We start from the raw sequence: 17,888 nt of genomic DNA, 5'->3' as shown, positions 1-17,888 counted from the left end.
CACAGACTTCCATCCAAACAGCTAAAGGAGCCGCATGATATTAGGTCAGCATTTATTCTTTGCATTTATCAAAACTAAGGAGTTACTTTCCATTTCATAAATAAGGGAGCGAGTCTACATCATAATCACTGCCAATATCTTTATTAAATCTCCAAAGATCAATCTCTGGAAGAAGAAAAAGACTCTACATATTGCTTCATTTAGAAGAATATGGTTCTAATATTAAAGAGAATATTAAGATATACCACACTATTTACAGTTGACCCTTGATCAATGCAGGGGTTGGGGTCTGACCCTGCATATAACTTCTGATTTCCCCCAAACTTAGCTACTAATAGCCTACTACTGACTAGAAGCTTTACTGACAGTCAATTAACTCATATCTTGTATGTTACAGGTACAACTACATATATTTTATATATTCATGACATAGCTTTTTTATATTTCTAGGCTATGCAGTTTGTGAGTTTTTTCAAATTGTCATGAATCTCAAAAAATTTTCTAACATGTTAACTGAAAAAAATCCATATAAGTGGACCCATGAAGTTCAAACCCCTGCTGTTCAAGGGTCAACTGGATAATGTGTCCTGTGTTCAGAAAGGACTCAGGCGCATACAGTATTAAAGCTGACCACTAAAACCATGAAGGCCATAAGTGATGGGTTATATGATTTTATCAGAAACCCAGAATGTTAGATTTTTGGCAGGAGGATAGTATTAAATTTTTTATTAAACAGAGTCCATATTAAAAGAATTCATGTTTCACCTGTTATCCAAATTTGGAACAACCTGTAATTTTTAATATTTTAAAAATATGCCACAAAAAGTCAGATGATCTCCTCTGAAGATTATGAAAAAATTTAGATTACACAAATAAAGAAACCACAGTAAAGATTTTAAATGTTTAAATCATAAAACTAAAAATACCCCTTTATCATAAAACACTAGTAAATTATATTTATAAAATATACAAATTAGGTTAAGAAACTCTTGTCTACCTACCACACATCTTGGGGAAGATTTAAAGTGATGCTGCCTTTGATATCATCGTGGAAACACATATATCCCAAAGTAGCTAATGTGACATACAGCACTGTTACAATCCCCATGCCAATATTCAATGCTTGAGGGAAGCGTTTTGATTCTTTCATTTGATTTTCCAGTGGAAGGACCTAAGAAGAGAATGCAAGTAAATGAAAACAATATAGCACCCACCTGATAGGTGCCCAGATTAATCTTTCTATAGTATATGTAACACATAATCGTTGATGTATTTTTCTAAATATTACATATTTTTCCACACTACAGATTTTTTAAATTCCTAAAATAAAAAGATTTGAAATCAGCTCTTCGCAAAACTGTCAGGTATTTTTAAAAATAAACTTTCTACTTCGGAATAATTTTACAGAAAAGATGCAGAGATAAACAGAAGACTCCCACACACTCCTGACCAATTTCTCCTTTTAACATTTCACACAACCAAAGCACATGTGTTACAACTAAGAACCCGTATTGGGACATTACAATTAAACTCCAAACTTTGTTTGGATTTCACCAGTTTTCCCACAAATGTCCTTTTTCTGCTCCAGGGTCCCGGCCAGGACAGCACCGTGCATTTTGCCATCATGTGTCCTGAGTTCCTCGGGTCTGGGGCAGTTTGTTGGTCCTTCCTTACTGTTGATTACCTTGACAGTTTCGAGGAGCATGGTTATGTATTTGGCACACTGCCCCTCTATTAGTTGTCTGATGTCTTTCTCATGGCCAGATTGGGATTATAGGTTTCAGAAAAGTACACCATGGAAGTGCGATGCCCTTCCTAACACATGCTGTCAACATGATTCATCGCTGGTGAAGTTCATTTTGATCCCCTGGTTAAGGCAGTGTTTACCAGTAAAGTTCTGCTTATAAAGTTCTTTCCTTCCTCCTTATACTCTATTCATTGGAAGTAAATCACTACAGGCAGCCCACACTCCAGGGACTGGGGGGATTAAGCTACAAGTCCTCGAGGATAGTATCTACATAAGCTATTTGGAAATCTACCCTGTGTGCTTATTTATTTAATCACATATATGTATTCATAGGGATTCATATATATTTGTTTTATAGTTTACTACTGCTTATTTTGTTACTACTACCATTCCAGCTTCGGTCTTCATGAGTTCTATCCGGTGAGGTCCTTTGTCCTTTTGATGTGCATCTATTCTTTCGTTTTTTGAGCACTTCCCTACTTTCTGCCAGGGCTTCCCAGCGGGCACTAATGGGTATAGAACCTGCCTGCCAGTGCGGGAGATGCAAGAAGCGGGGTCAACCCCTGGGTCAGGAAGATCCCTGGAGAAGGGAATGGCAACCCACTCCAGTATCCTTGCCTGGAAAACACGGGACAGGAACCTGGCAGGCTACAGTCCATGGGGTTTCAGAGTCAGACACAACTGTGCAACCAACACACACACACACACATACTCTCTGGCACTACAATATGCTCCAGACACACCTTGAATTTACTTGCTTCCGTCCTGTCATCAGCCATTTCTCCAAAAATCTTTGTTTCCTTTGCCGGAGAATCAGATTTAGAACTCAAGATCAGGGTGCTAAGTGGGCTCAGTGCTCCTGGGTGCCACTGCTTTCAGCTCTCTCAGCAGACACAGTTAGTAGGCATGCGTGCACACACTGACCCAAGTACACACATGTCTGCAACTGCTTCTCTATCTATCCATGTGCATCTGTCGTCTGTCAGTTTAATGAGACGAAAGTGTGAAGTGTGAAAGTCACTCAGTCGTGTCTGACTCTTTGCAACCCCATGGACTCCTCTGTCCATGGAATACTCCAGGCCAGAATACTGGAGTGGGTAGCCTTTCCCTTCTCCAGGGGATCTTCCCAACCCAGGGATTGAAACAAGGTCTCCTGATTACAGGCAGATTCCTTACCGTCTGAGCCACCAGGGAAGCCCCAATGAGATGAATAAGTATTTACATTATTGTGGGGGGGGGACTTTTTTTAAAAAAAGGGCCAATTTAAAAGTTAAATTTGTAAGCAAATCTCTGGAGGTTTTGGGCATACAAATTTGACCACACAGTAAAAGACACTAAGTAATAATAAGTATTTACTGAGTGTTTACAATGTGCCAGGTTATTTTTCTAAAAGCTTAGCATATAGGATCTCACACAGTCCTCACAATAACGTCATGAGACAATAACTAATATTATCTCCGCTTTTCAGGTGAGTTGGGTAGGTCCATGTGAGAACTGTGAGTGAGTAACAGAAAACGAAGAGTACACGAGTCGTATGCTCAGAGAAAACCCAGACTGAAAGGGGAAGCTAAAGTCAGGATGGTGCCAGTGCAGCCAGGAAAGGAGGAAGGGAAGGAAACGGACACTACGGAGGCTCCATCTGCGTGAAGCAGCGTCACCTGTTTCACACATAACCTCATTTATGGAGCTGATCTGGGGAAATACAAAAAGAAGACTCAACACGTCTTAATTGCTGACTGGAATGGGGAAACCAGGGACCCATTGAAAAGAAATACTCCAGTGTTTCAAGTTTGAGCAACCAAAAGTAAAACTAAAAGAAAGAGAGAAATGAGAAAGTGAAACTGATTTTATACAAAAAAGAAAAAGTATGTGTCAGACTTCAGAGTTGTTGAATCTGAGATGTCAGAGGAACAACACGTTAACTGGAAATGTCCAATAGCTTTACTATAGCTTACTAGTTAAAGCAGAATTGAAAATCTACAATTATGTCTCTAACAGGGATAAATGGAGCTTCTAAGAATTAGTAAGAATTCTGTAAAGGAGAATTCAGAGAGAGCAGAAACCCAACTAAAATCGCATAAAATCGTCTCAGTTCTATTTTGTCTGTGGTTCATACAAACAGATGTTTATCAGTGGTTCTGCTCCCACACCAAACATCAGACTATGAAATATAAGCTATGGCCTTTCACTGTTCAGTTGCTAAGTCGTGTCTGACTCTCTGCGACCCCATGGACTGTAGTACACAGGGCTTCTCTGTCCTTCACTGTCTCCCTGAGTTTGCTCAAACTCACATCCATTGAGTCAGTGATGCCATCCAACCATCTCGTCCTCTGTTGCCCCCTTCTCCTCCTGCCCTCAATCTTTCCCAGTATTAGGGTCTGGGTCACTGGAGAAGGACCAGGAAGAAGAGGATGGCAAACCACTTCAGTATTGCCCTGAGAACCCCATGAACAGTATGAAAAGACAAAAAGACATGGTCTTTTGACCAAGATCAGATGTAGTAGGGGGGCTTCCCGGGTGGCACAGTGTCAAAGAATTCACCTGCCAACGCAGCACACACAAGAGACGCAGGTTTGCTCTCTGAGCCGAGAAGATCGCCTGGAGGAGGAAACGGCAACCCAGAGCAGTATTCTTGCCCAGAAAATTCCATGGACAGAGGAGCCCGGCAGCTTACAGTCCACGCGGTCACAAAGAGTTGGACATGACCAACTGACTGAGCACACAAACAGCAATATTCTATTTTGCCCAAATCTATACATTCTAGGCTTTCAATGAGTGGGAAGCACCTTTTTAAAATTTTTTGGCCACACCACATGGCATTTGGCATCTTATCTCCTCAACCAGGGACTGAATCCGCACCCCCTGAACTGGAAGTTTGGCGTCTTAACCACTAGGCCACAAGGATGTCCCTGAACTGGAAGCATCTTGAATGGAAATATTTAGGATCTCAGAATCCTCACAATGTTTGTATCTCTTGGTAGCTTCATGATAACATCATTTCACAAAACAAATGATATGTATAAATCTAAAAAGAATTTATGTTTGACCCTTCTTATGTAATAGTAAACTTTATAACAATTTCAATTCATTTCTAATCATCTAGTCTATAAGATATGACATTTGGTTTCTGTCTAAATATAACCCAGACTTGACAGAGTACAGTGAATACAGATCAGACAAAACTAACCATGAGTTAATGGTTTTTGAAGCTGGGTGATGCTTACAGAGGAGTTCATCACACTATATAGGTTTGAAAATTTTCACAACAAAATATTAAAAATCATCTATTCTAATGCTCTCATTTTACTTATTAAGAAAATTATCCAAGATAAAACATGGATGAACTCCTGGTTAGTAGAGGAACTAAACTGTAATTCAAGATTATCATACCAAAATGCAAATCATTTTCTAGGAATACAAAAATAGAAACAAACAACAACAACAACAAAAAAACAAACCAGAAACAGGAAAGAAAACCATGTATTTTTAAATGTAAGTAAGTCTCTGTGTTGACTTAAGATTTTAAAAAATAATAATAAAGACTAAATCCTTACCACTCCTATGCCTTCAAAAGCGAATACAGCAGTACCAAAAAACAGGGGGTATTTTTTCCAACCAGCCACTATTGGAAGGTTGTGGGGATCTGGCATATTCTGGAGAAGAAAGAAAAAATAAGATAAGTTACTTACTTGTTTGAAACAATTTAAAGCAGAAGAGTGAAATCATATACTTATGAGCCTCACGCTAGCAAATGTGGATTATAAATGTGAATAATTCTTTCAATAAAAAGTTTAAGCATCCTATGTTAAATGTAGCCAAGCTGTCAGGATTCTACTGCCAGAAGCAATTGTCTCCCGGAGCCCATATGTTCCAGCTGAGCTAAACGCTCCTGATTACTGCTTCCACCTCTAAGGCCCAGGCTGTTCTCACCGGGCATGGCTCCTGCCACAGCAGGAAACACGCAAGCACATTCAACACCTGAGCTGACAGCCATGCGATCAGTTATCAACCACTGCTGCCAGTGTCCAGTGAAACTCATCCCACTCCACTTTCACTGCTCTTTTGGTTTCTAGGACTGCCCAACTGTGGCTTTCCGCCTCATAGCCCTGCGTGGCTCCCCAGCTCCTGGTTTCGGTGTTTGACTCTCTGACCTGACGACTGCCTTCACCCTCATTATTTGTGCACAAGCCTGGACTCTGGCTTCGATGACTTGGTCTGACTCACAGAGCCTTGTTCCAACCCTCACTATCTGGAGACTTACAGTCTGCACATCTTGTTCAAGATGTCTGGGTCCAAAGTGGCTAGTTCTTCCAGCTACCCCAAGTCCCCTCACCAGCCTGTGTTCTCTGCCTTACCAGACGGGAAGTGGAACTCGAGGCCGGTGAAAAGGATGAACAAAGACACTGAAGTGTGGCAGCACAGGGATAACTGGGGAAATAAGAGGGGTCTGCTGCTGCTGCTCAGTCACTTCAGTCGTGTCCGACTCTGGGATTCTCCAGGCAAGAACACTGCAGTGGGGTGCCATTTCCTCCTCCAATGTGTGAAAGTGAAAAGTGAAAGTGAAGTCGCTCAGTCGTGTCCGACCCTTAGCGACCCCACGGACTGCAGCCTACCAGGCTCCTCCATCCATGGGATTTTCCAGGCAAGAGTACTGGAGTGGCTTGCCATTGCCTTCTCCGAAGAGGGGTCTAGAAAAACCTTTATTTTCTTGGGCTCCAAAATCACTGAAGATGGTGACTGCAGCCATGAAATTAAAAGACGCCTGCTCCTTGGAAGGAACATTATGACCAACCTAGACAGTGTATTACAAAGCAGAGACATTACTTTGCCGACAAAGGTCCACCACCTGGTCAAAGCTATGGTTTTTCCAATAGTCATGTGCGGATGTGAGAGTTGAACCATAAACAAATCTGAGCGCCACAGAATTGACGCTTTTGAACTGTGGTGTTGGAGAAGACTCTTGAGAGTCCCTTGGACTGCAAGGAGAGCCAACCAATCAATCCTAAAGGAAATCAGTCCTGAATATTCATTGGAAGGACTGATGTTGGAGCTGAAGCTCCAATACTTTGGCCACCTGATGTGAAGAACTGACTCATTGGAAAAGACTCTGAAGCAGGGAAAGATTGAAGGCAGGAGAAGGGGACGACAGAGGATGAGATGGGTGAATGGCATCACTGACTGGATGGACATGAGTTTGAGCAAGCTCCAGGAAGTGGTGACGGACAGGGAGGCCTGGCGTGCTGCAGTCCATGGGGTTGCAAAGAGTCAGACATGACTGAGCAACTGAACTGAGAAAACCTGAAGCACAAGTAGAACCGTGCGACATGATGGTGACACATGACGAGAAACACGTTAGGGTCAAAATGGAAAATTAAAATGTGTGGGCTGCTGGGTAATACCAAACTGTCCTCCAAGGCTCACAAGCTTCCCTCCACCTAAGGAACATGCGTTTCTGCTCCACTAACTCCTCGATGTCCAACCAAGGGGTCAGGAACTCTAGAGAATCTTAAGAGGTCTTCCTGCTTCTCCTCTTCCACTCACGTGCGCTATAACAACGAGTCCATGGGCTTTGGAATTCAGACAGGGCAAAACAGAGACTCAGCATAAGAGAACTCGTCTTGGAGTGCTAATGGAGAGTTTAGGACAACTACTTTGGCAGCAATGTCTGAAAAGTCTAATTGCATCAGGAAAGAACAAAACAAGGATTCCCTACCTTTTTTGAGTCATTGGCCCCAGTGAGAGATGAAAACTATACAGCTGCCCAGTGGAAAATGCACACATACATATAGAAACACTGAATCTTATCAATAATTTTAAGGGATTTGCAGATCCCCTGGATCCCCTCAACAGATTATTTTAAGGAAACTGAGTTAAATATCTCCAGACTACTGATGATGAACTCAGTTGCGGTCACTGCAGAAAGAGATTACAGCCCAGGGTAGTGGCAGTGAGCTGAAGCTGCAGCGGCAAATAAAGCTTCAGGCGTGAAAGAAAATCATAACATCACAGCTAGACTCCCATCTCCTGTGATTGGTTTAAGTCTTAAAGGAATAAACAAGACACTGATGAGTTCTTTTTTTTTTTTTTTGATGAGTTCTTTATTTCCTGTTAGGCAGTGTACTAGGGCAGGGTCCTGAATCTCACAACTCTAGGGCAGGCATTACTATGTTCTGAGGCAACACCATACAGCTCAGAAGCATACTGACCAAGATTCAAAACCAGATCTGACTACAAAGCCTATGCTTTCATCCTCTATGCCATATACTTCTTCAGCTAAGCAGTATCCCCCAAAAGAAAACCTGATTATCTCCTAGGTGACACATATGAAGTAGGGTCTTTACTCATCGTCACTTTTACCTCTAAAGTAAAAAAAAAAAAAAAAAGTTTACTTGTTAAAAAACACACGACATAGTTAAAAACATGTTATACTTACCCTTACAACATACTGATAAATTATCACAAGACTGACAGCCATGGATATGTTGGCAAGGAATGAAAGCACAAACAGATTCTTGAGCTCACGAATGAAGACCAAAAGAATTAAAAATGGAAGAAAGCAAAGCATATATATCCTTAGGTCAATACTTCTTCTCTCACATGGACTTGATGAATTGGTACTATTCAAAACAAACACTTTACTCTCCAGGAACCCTTCGTGAACCTATACAGGATTACCAGGAGAATAAGGAAGAGGGAAAACAAAAACTTCCATTAACTTATAAGCACGAAGGAGAAATATAAAGAAAACTATAATCTATATACACTCTATGATAAATTCCTTTGCAATAAATAAAATACATAGTTTCAAGACAATCTAGCAACCTAGAAATATATATATATATATATATATAATTTAGGGATAATTAAAATAGAATAGTCTTCTTTGCAAAATAACTTTATCATACTGTGAAAACAAAGTTCACTAGAAACTTGTGAGGACAGACTTGCTAAACCACTTTGAAGCTCTGTGACTGTGACACTCATGATGCCTGCAAAGGCTCAATCTGCTTCTGAGATGATCAAAAGTAGAAGAATGCTTATCTAGAATGGCCATTGGGAGGTCTATTAACACAGTTTTTTCAAAGCAGAAAACAATCTCCAAGTGCCTTTTAGAAATGTACAGTAATCAAGATGCCCAGAATGTACAGAAATCAGAGCCCAATTTTAAAGGTATTCTATAAAGCAACTGTTGATGAATTAGTATCACTGTCAATAAATATTTATTAACAATCAGTTATCTTCTGCATGCTAGACAATAAATTTTTGTCAGAGCAAAAAGCTTCTATAAGATAAACCAACTTTACCTCAAAATTTATTCAGCTATTTCTATAAACCAATATTTAGCTTCCAAAAGAGATTCCATAATTTATAGTCTCCATATATTAAAAATTGTCCCTGATTCAATTAAGCAAATAGTCCAACTTACAAAAATAGAAATGAAATTATAGAGGACTTTAAAAATAATCTTAAAAACTCACAGAAGAGGCAGATTGTACTAAAATAAAAATATCAGTGAAAATCTATTTGCCCCAAACACTGTACCCTCCTTTGAACATAATGACATTATCACGTCTCTGAATATATAAATTAAGAACCAAAACTTATAGTAATAACAGAAAGTATTTTCTGAGTACTTTGTATGTGTCAGGTACTGAACTTTACTCTCCAGGAACCCTTCATGAACCTATACAGGATTACCAGTAGAATAAGCAAGAGTGGAGGAAAAAACTGCCATCAACTTATACTCATGAAGGAGAAATATAAAGGAAATTACGACTTATATGCACTGTGTCAAGTACTGAACTTGATATGCAACATCTCATTTAATCCTCAAAACAACTCTCTGAGGTGGGTGGTAATATTAATTTCCATTGTATAGTTGAGGAAACTGAGGTTTAGGGAAAGTAAAAAAGAAAAATCTACATAATATCAAGCCAGTAAGTGGTGGTTCTAGGATTCAAACCCAGGTCTGAGACCTAAGAATCTAGCGTGTGACAGGAACATGTTCACCTGAGCAAAACGCTGCAAGCCCTAAAGAGGGGCCTGCCCAAGGAGCCCCTGGTCACCTCCGCAACAGCCCTCTCCCCTGAAATATAGGACTGGGAGGCCAACAAGTCAGAGTACAGAACAAAATCCTGACATGATTAATAATGCAGGGGGTTAATTTCACCCTTACCCACAATAAGTAATATTTAGTGTCACTACAAATGTACATATCATCTTAAATCGCAGGGACTACACCTACTAGTTTTAAGTTATGTCGGCAACTTGTAACTCATACTGGACTAACAGACTCTCAGGTTATACTATGTACCATTTAAGAAATGTACAGCTCTCATTTGTCTTATAATTGGCCATTAAAACTTTCTATTTTATCTTCTATAACTTGAAATAGAAGCAAAATTGATTGTTTACATCACTTGGCTTTTAAGAAGATATTTTATTTGTTGACCCGATTTTCTCTGTCATCAAATTATTTACAGCCAAATACTTCTGAAGTATAGGTATTCAAAGAAGTACCTCCCATATACAAGATGAGGTAATGATAGAGTTAAGCTCTACCAAGGATTCCTGGCAAGAGAAAAGTAGCCATATAACCAATTTTAAAAAGGGCTGTTTGAGTCGTTAGGTGCTTGGGAATTTCACATCGATTCTATCACAAACCTCTCATAATAATTTAGTATTCTTTGGCAGAAAGAGGGTTATAAGAAATTCTCAAGATTGAAAAATAAAGTAAAATAAAAATATCGATACATACCCAGAGCAAGATTCAGGTAAACATTTGAGTCCTTCGGTGCCCTCTAGAGACAGAGATTGGCTATCTAATAGGACTTCCTACGCTCTCACATGTTTACCAAAATGCAAAACACTGAAATAAATATTATAAGATAAAATTACTAAATTCAGTTGCTTCCATGTAGAGCTCAAATTTACTAAATTCTACAGTTTATTAACTTTTCAATTCAGTGATTTAATGGTTAAAATTCCAAAGGCAGATGATGTTCTTCAGCAAAGCTAAAATGCAGAATTAAAGCTATAATATGCTACATTTGCATACTAAATACTAAATTTAAAATGCATAATGCATTGTATAAAGGCTTTCACAAACTTTTCATCAGCTGCGGCTCACAATAAGGCTGTGAGGAACATGGGGAGATTTTGCTATTGTTCCTATTTTACAAATAAGGAAATCGAGGCTTGACCAGGAATAAATGGGTCTTATTCAAAGTTAAAACTGAGAGCATGCATCTGAATTCAGATCTTCTGACTCTGAAGTCCATAGTCTTTGGTATCACATTTTTTTTCCTCTGAATGTAACAGCCCTTCCCTATTCTTCATACCTACACACACTATTTTGTCTCTCTGAGCTTTTCGTGAGCATTTTAATGGAAGATCAGCAGGAAGCGACTATAACCATGATGGACCAGCATCAGTGGAAGCACCACAGTACCTCACCCCTGCAAACTGTCTACAGAGGTTTAACGGGCCCAAGAACAGCCATACAGCAGCTACAGAGCAAGAGACGCACAACTCCGTATGGGAACTAAACTCTTAATTCTTTGGTTCGATGTAATACTGAACCTTCAGTTTTAGGCAGATCAAGGTGGTCATAACCTTACAGGTTTTAACTGTAAAAGTAGTAGCAATTAGTATGGTTTAATCAACCTGTGTGTCTTTTATTGGAGACTGCTCTCAAACGTGAGGACGCTTCTGCAGAGAGGGGCAATCTCTGATGATGCTGTTTCAGTGATCATCTGTCTGCTCTGCTAAGGTGAGGCGCTTAGCACTGCTTTCAACTTTTCTCACATCTGCCTCAATATCTTTTTCCATATTGCTCTTTGGGCTGCAAAACAACTTTCATCTTTCTATCAACTGCAAGCTTCTCCTTACCTTCCAGAGAGTCACTTTTTCTACCTGGTCTTCTTATGATATGTGCAAATGAGTTAAACTCTTTCATTCAGCTTTGGAGGCAACTGATAACATTTCACAGGAGAAAGTCACCAATCCTGAGCTTACAGGTATTTATTTTATGTACCTATATAGTCTGTGTCATACACATACTCACAATTAAAGTCAGACAATGTCCTGCCCTAGGAAGAACAGTAGTGTGGCAGCTAGGAGAGGCATTTACGTTTCTGCCTAATTCACATGGCCTGGGGCACATTGCTCATGCTCTATGAGACTTTGTATCCTCATTCATAAAATAAGCATAATACTTATATTACAGTGCAGTTGCAAAAATTAAAGGATATGTATCATGGTTTATAAATATAGGATTATAAAGCATTATGAGCATTACCTATAACTTTAAGTCAAGCTTGTTGGTAGCTCTCTTAGGGGATTATAGAAAAGATACAATACTACCATGTTGCACAATCCTAGAAAGGCACCATTTCCATTATATTCTATGTAAACGACTGCTAAAATGGTATATCTTCTCTTGACATTAAATAGCCTCTTAACTGAGTCAGTAATCCTAAAACTATATGACTTGAAGAATTAAATACTTGTAAAATCAAAAGCACATCATCTATGATGAATAATGCTGATAAAATCATCAACTCTCTTATTTATAAAAGAATGACTGTGACCCTTTCCATCATTAAAAATCTAAGAGGGGGGTTTTATCAAACTATGGCCCCCAGACCAAAACCTACCATCTATTTTTGCAAATAAAATTTTATAGGAATACAGCCACATATAATGTATTGCCTACAGCTAAGTTGAGACAGAGATCACATGGCCTGCAAAACTGAAAATACTTACTATCTAGCCCTTAACAAAAAATGGTTGCCAAATCTTGGTCTAAATATAAAATGAAGTTATCTTGTACTTAGAAAAGTGAGTCAAGCATATACTTGAAAGTGAAAGTGAAAGTCGCTCAGTCATGTCTGACTCTTTGCCACCCTATGGACTGTACCGTCGATAGAATTCTCCAGGCCAGAATACTGGAGTGGGCAGCCTTCCCCTTCTCCAGGGGATCTTCCCAACGGGACTCACCTCACACCGCGGGTCCCTCGGCTACACGGAGCCAGCGAGGAGCGCCGGCGAGTTTGCGCGACTGCCAGGGCGCGGGGGCGGGCGGGGGCGGGCCGGGACTTCCAGTCCAGCTTCCCGGTAGCACTCAAATCAGAGAAGGCAGTGGCAAGCCACTCCAGTACTCTTGCCTGGAGAATCCCAGGGATGGGGGACCCTGGTGGGCTTCTGTCTATGGGGTCACACAGAGTCGGACACGACTGAAGCGACTTAGCAGCAGCAGCAGCAGCAATTTCATATATATGATGTATCTGGTAATCTAACTGCTGCTGCTGCTGCTAAGTTGCTTCACTCGTGTCCGAATGTGTGTGACCCCAGAGACGGAAGCCCACCAGGCCCCACCCCGTCCCGGGGATTCCCCAGGCAAGAATACTGGAGTGGGTTGCCATTTCCTTCTCCAATCCATGAAAGTGAAAAGGGAAAGTGAAGTCGCTCAGTCGTGTCCGACCTTTAGCGACCCCACGGACCGCAGCCTACCAGGCTCCTCCGTCCATGGGGTTCTCCAGGCAAGAGTACTGGAGTGGCTTGCCATAGCCTTCTCCGGCTACTCAGAAGCTGGGCACAAAACGCGAGCGCGCAGCCGAGCGGGCGCAGCGCGCCTGCGCCGTACGTGCGCGCGCATGCGCCCCGCCCCCGCCCGCCCCCGCGCCCTGGCAGTCGCGAAAGCTCGCCGGCGCCTCTCGCTGGCTCCGTGTAGCCGAGGGACCCGCGGCCGCTCCCGGCCGGCGCCGCAGCCTCCCGGGAGCCCTGCCCCGAGGTGTGAGGTGAGTCCCGGGTCGTGGAGGCCCCTTCCCGTTCGGCGCAGCGGGAAAAGGAGTCGGGAGCGGGGACTGAGGAGTTGCCGCCCGCGGCTGCCCGCTCCTCGGTCTGACCCTGTGCCGAGGAGGCACCGGCAGCCGCGGTCCCTCCTCCTCGGGGAGCGTTCTTCTCGGCACCGCCGAAACCAAAGGCTTGGGCGGCGCGCTGTGGAGGGGTGTCTCGGGGCTTTCTCGGGGCGGGCGGCGGGCCGGCGCGGCGCGGGGGCGCCCGAGTTTGGGGCTGGGCGCCGCGGCGGGCCGATGCCCGCGGACTGGATTGACCCTCTGGGTCTCCGCGCCCGCGCCCCCCCACCCCGCGCCGCGCCCACTCCGCCAGCCCTGGGGCTCGACCGGCGCCGCGGGGCCGTGTGGCGCTCCCGGGCCGCTGGGGGCTGTGGGGGGAGGACGCGGCCGAGGGCTGGGCGCGGGGGCGCGGGGGCGTCGGTTCATCCCGGGGCCCGGGCGGCGTCGCAGCATCTGGACTGCCTCCTGTTTCTAGTCCTGAAAGTTGTCCCCTCTCCTCCCTCCCGTCAGTTTTGCAAAGTCTGCCTATTCCTCCTGGAGGCTTCCCCCTCTGCTCCCTTGGGGGCTCCGTGTGTTTGCCCTTGGGGTACGGCTGGAGGTTCAAACATGTTCTCTGAAATAAGGTGCTGTTAAACGTGTCAAGCGGAGAAGGCAATGGCAAGCCACTCCAGTTCTCTTGCCTAGAAAATCCCATGGACGGAGGAGCCTGGTAGGCTGCAGTTCGTGGGGTCGCTAAGGGTCAGACACGACTGAGCGACTTTACTTTCACTTTTCACTTTCACACATTGGAGGAGGAAATGGCACCCCACTGCAGTGTTCTTGCCTGGAGAATCCCAGGGACGGGGGAGCCTGGTGGGTTTCCGTCTCTGGGGTCACACAGAGTCGGACACGACTGACATGACTTAGCAGCAGCAGCAAACATGTCAAGGCAATTTAGCATCTTCCTAGAGGCCTTTATCGGAGAAGGCAATGGCACCCCACTCCAGTACTCTTGCCTGGAAATTCCCATGGACGGAAGAGCCTGGTAGGCTGCAGTCCATGGGGTCGCGAAGAGTCAGACACAACTGAGGGCCTTCATTTTCACTTTTCACTTTCATGCATTGGAGAAGGAAATGGCAGCCCACTCCAGTGTTATTGCCTGGAGAATCCCAGGGACGGGGGAGCCTGGTGGGCTTCTGTCTATGGGGTCGCACAGAGTCGGACACGACTGAAGCGACATAGCAGCAGCAGCAGCAGAGGCCTTTATCAGAGTTAGGTGCCTTCCTCAATAAGGGAAAAAGGGGTGTTTTTTCTTTCTTTCTTAAAAGAGCAAAAGCATATGCCACTAATTTAGGCAGAGGAGTCAACTTGATGTTGCAACATGTCTAGGAAGGAGGACAAAAGGTCTGGTTTTTGGCCCAGAATAAATGAAATTTGGAATTTTAGATCCCTTCTGACTGTAGGCAGACAGAGCAGCAGAGCATCTCAGGAGCTGTAGAAATAAATGATTGCTCTATAAGGTTGGTCAAACAAGATCTTATTTTATAGAAGTAGTTTGGAGAGACCTGTAATGTGTATTTAAGGGACTTGGGTTACTTGGCAAAGCCAATATCGCAGGAGCAAGGAAACAGAGACTTGACAAGGGGGATGTTACCTCCCTCTTGAGCCTTCATTTAGCCTTTAGTGGTGTGCTGACAGTCAAAGGGATAGAGAAATCCATAGTTCTGTTATTAAGACCCATTTACTCCTCAAGATAATGCTTTCCATCCGTACTTTTTTTTTTCCCCATCCGTACTTTTAAGCAAATCAGTGCCATCTTTTCCCTCCAGAAGAAGAAGGAAAAGAACAAAAAGTGTTTGTTTGAAGTACCAAACCCCAACATAGAGGTAATAAGATAGGAAAGTGATGTAAAAGCTTAAGTGGGCTGGCTTGCAGGGATAGAGCTGAAAATAAAAAATAATTGAGATGCAATTCTTCTTACAGTGTTGCTTTTTCTTTAGTGAAATAACAGGTTCTTCCTCTCCCCCCCTCCCCCCAAATGCTTTGAAACTGTCAGGAAAGTAAGGTAATAGTAAAGTAAGTAAAGTAATAAATAAAGTAAGTAAAGTAAGTAAGTAAAGTAATAGTAAAGCCTACCAGCCTACCTTCTCTTTCCTCCTCCTCCGGTATTTATTTTTTTCTCATCCACTAATATTCCCTGCCTCTACGTCCCTCCCGAATCCACCAGTGCCCTATTAATAGAAGAAGAAAGGACTGTAGGTTCTTTCATCCCTTTTTCATCTTAGGTGCTGTATTCCTCTGAGCTTTGTTTTGTGCTTGTGAACATTGAGGTGGATTTCTGTAGAGACATCCCCAGCCATGATTGAGATATTTGAAGTAGAGAGCCTTGCGGGGAAGATAAACAGTAAAGAGCACGTTCTTTCTTTGTGTAGCACAGTGCTGTGAGAGCGTCATCATTGGGCAGAGAGAGGGGCTTTTAAATTCCCTGTAAGTCCTCTGTTGCCCACTTCCCAGGCAAAGAATCTCTCTCTCCAACTTAAGTTTCGTATGTGTTAGTAAAACGATGAGATTTCATAATGAAAACTTACTCTGAGCATGCTAGTTTGTTGATGTTAGACTGCTGTTGACTTTATTTTCTTCAGGAGACTTGTGATAGGAAGCAGTTCTTAACTGTATCTTTCCCTTCTTTCACAGGGAAGAGCAGTGTTGGCCTCGAGTGTTTTTTAACCCCTAAAATCTCTAGAATTAGAGACGTTTAAAGCTGCAGATGGCCACAAAAAGTGCAGTAGTCGAATGAAAAGCAAGACTTTGAAATATGTATGAGAGGAATTGTTTAGTGTAGATTTGTGAGAAGAAGGGTTACAGCGTCTTGAGGAAAGAAGTGAAGGTTTTTAATAGGGGCATTTCCAGAAGGTTAGGAATGAATGTTTGAAGAGTAACAACTCCCCTTTGACTAGAAAGCAGTTTTAACTGACTGTTGCATCAGAAATGATGAATCTGTCTTTGAGTTACAGTCTTTGAGTTATGCTGAGAACTAGCAACTGTTTTGGTGGATCCAAGGCATGCACTGTGAATGAAGTTTGAGAAAAAACAACTAGGCTAGTAGGCCTAAAAAAATCTTGGTCCCCAAAGTTTATCTCATGAAACTAATTGTATAGTCAAAACATGCAACCATGCTAAAGGGGGGAAAACAATCAGGAGCTTGATATTAGAGCATTTTTTGAACACATTTTAATGAAAAAGGGAAACCAGGCTGGAATTTCAACCTGTTGTTTTTTTTTTTTAAAGTCCAGATTCAGGCCATCTTTCACCTTTCCAGTTTTGCTTTTAGTTTTAAAAGATTTTCTGCTTTCTCTAGTCTTATATAATTTGTAAGATGGACTGGCTTTTGATGACTACTGTTCATTTTAATTTTGAGCTTTAATGTATTTGATTTTCCTGTATTTCTTTAAGCCCCATTGCTCAGCACACTGGAAATTAGATTATCTTTTGTAATCAGTAGACAACTAGACGGACTTTAAAAATTAGATAAAGTGGCAAAGTGATACCTTGAGATTACTGAGAATCTAGGCCCTAAGATTTAAATATGGAGCTATATAAACTTCAGCAACCAGAAAGCAGTATCCTGAGAATGAATTTATATAAAAAAAAATTAGATATGGAAAACAAAAGGCCAAAACCCACATGAGTTTTAGGAAAAGAAATCTAGCACTTTGAGCAGCGATATGCTCTCCGTGTGTACTTTCCTGTCTGACAAGATGATGATTTCCTTGAGAGAAGAAGCTTCAGAGGTAGTGATTGCTAATCCTTATTAACGCAGTCTTGGAAAACTCTGAAAGAAGACAAAAGAATATCCTCCTGTTCCCATTGTAGCCAGTGTGTTTGAGGCAACCTTTAATTTCTGAATTGGAAAGGCAAAATGTTAGGTACGTTTATAGTGTGTCGAGATAAGTAAATCTAAGCTGAGAAAGATGAAAGGAATCACTTTCTGTACAGAAGTGTGGATTGGAATAGACTTGCTAACATCTTTGGTTGCAGGGCCTCGCTGACAAGTCCCCAGGGCCCACTTTTGTCATGGTCTCTTCTGGGATTCAGCCTGCTTTCTTTCCTCTTCACAGTTGCCCTCTCCTACTTTTCCCAGCTGAGTTCTTTGGGTCTGGCTTTGTAGCCAGCCTCTGAAGACAATCTTCCAAGATTGCATCCCCTTTATTGCTGTTCTTCAGGACAAGTACTCACCTTATTTTAGGGGCTTTTACTTTTTATCTTCACAAGAGAACTGGTAAATTGGGGAATGTCAGATTGCT

General features: G+C 42.3%; 1 protein-coding gene across 2 annotated transcripts in view; it reads right to left on the bottom strand.

Moving 5' to 3' along the window:
• The window catches only part of LOC148773941 (neutral amino acid uniporter 4-like), a 32,541-nt gene extending 19,369 nt beyond the window's left edge, over positions 1 to 13,172 (bottom strand). Inside the window, exons 1-5 of one of the 2 annotated variants that reach the window (XM_088832478.1) lie at positions 12,749 to 13,172; positions 10,506 to 10,616; positions 8,181 to 8,408; positions 5,302 to 5,400; positions 1,002 to 1,171 (exon numbers count right to left, since the gene is read on the bottom strand). In XM_088832478.1, coding sequence (XP_088688604.1) covers positions 1,002 to 1,171; positions 5,302 to 5,400; positions 8,181 to 8,312 — 401 coding nt within the window. In that variant the 5' untranslated portion in view covers positions 8,313 to 8,408; positions 10,506 to 10,616; positions 12,749 to 13,172. The remainder of the gene's footprint in view (positions 1 to 1,001; positions 1,172 to 5,301; positions 5,401 to 8,180; positions 8,409 to 10,505; positions 10,617 to 12,748) is intronic. The other variant, XM_088832479.1, reaches the window with a different exon arrangement.
• Positions 13,173 to 17,888: the final 4,716 nt, after the last annotated feature.

Source organism: Moschus berezovskii, chromosome 25 (genome assembly GCF_049115385.1).
Source record: "Moschus berezovskii isolate FMDL1 chromosome 25, NW_MosBer_1.0, whole genome shotgun sequence".
Lineage (NCBI taxonomy): Eukaryota > Metazoa > Chordata > Mammalia > Artiodactyla > Moschidae > Moschus > Moschus berezovskii.
The sequence above is the reverse complement of the archived record's forward strand: the minus strand, read 5'-3'. Positions and strand labels throughout refer to the sequence as shown.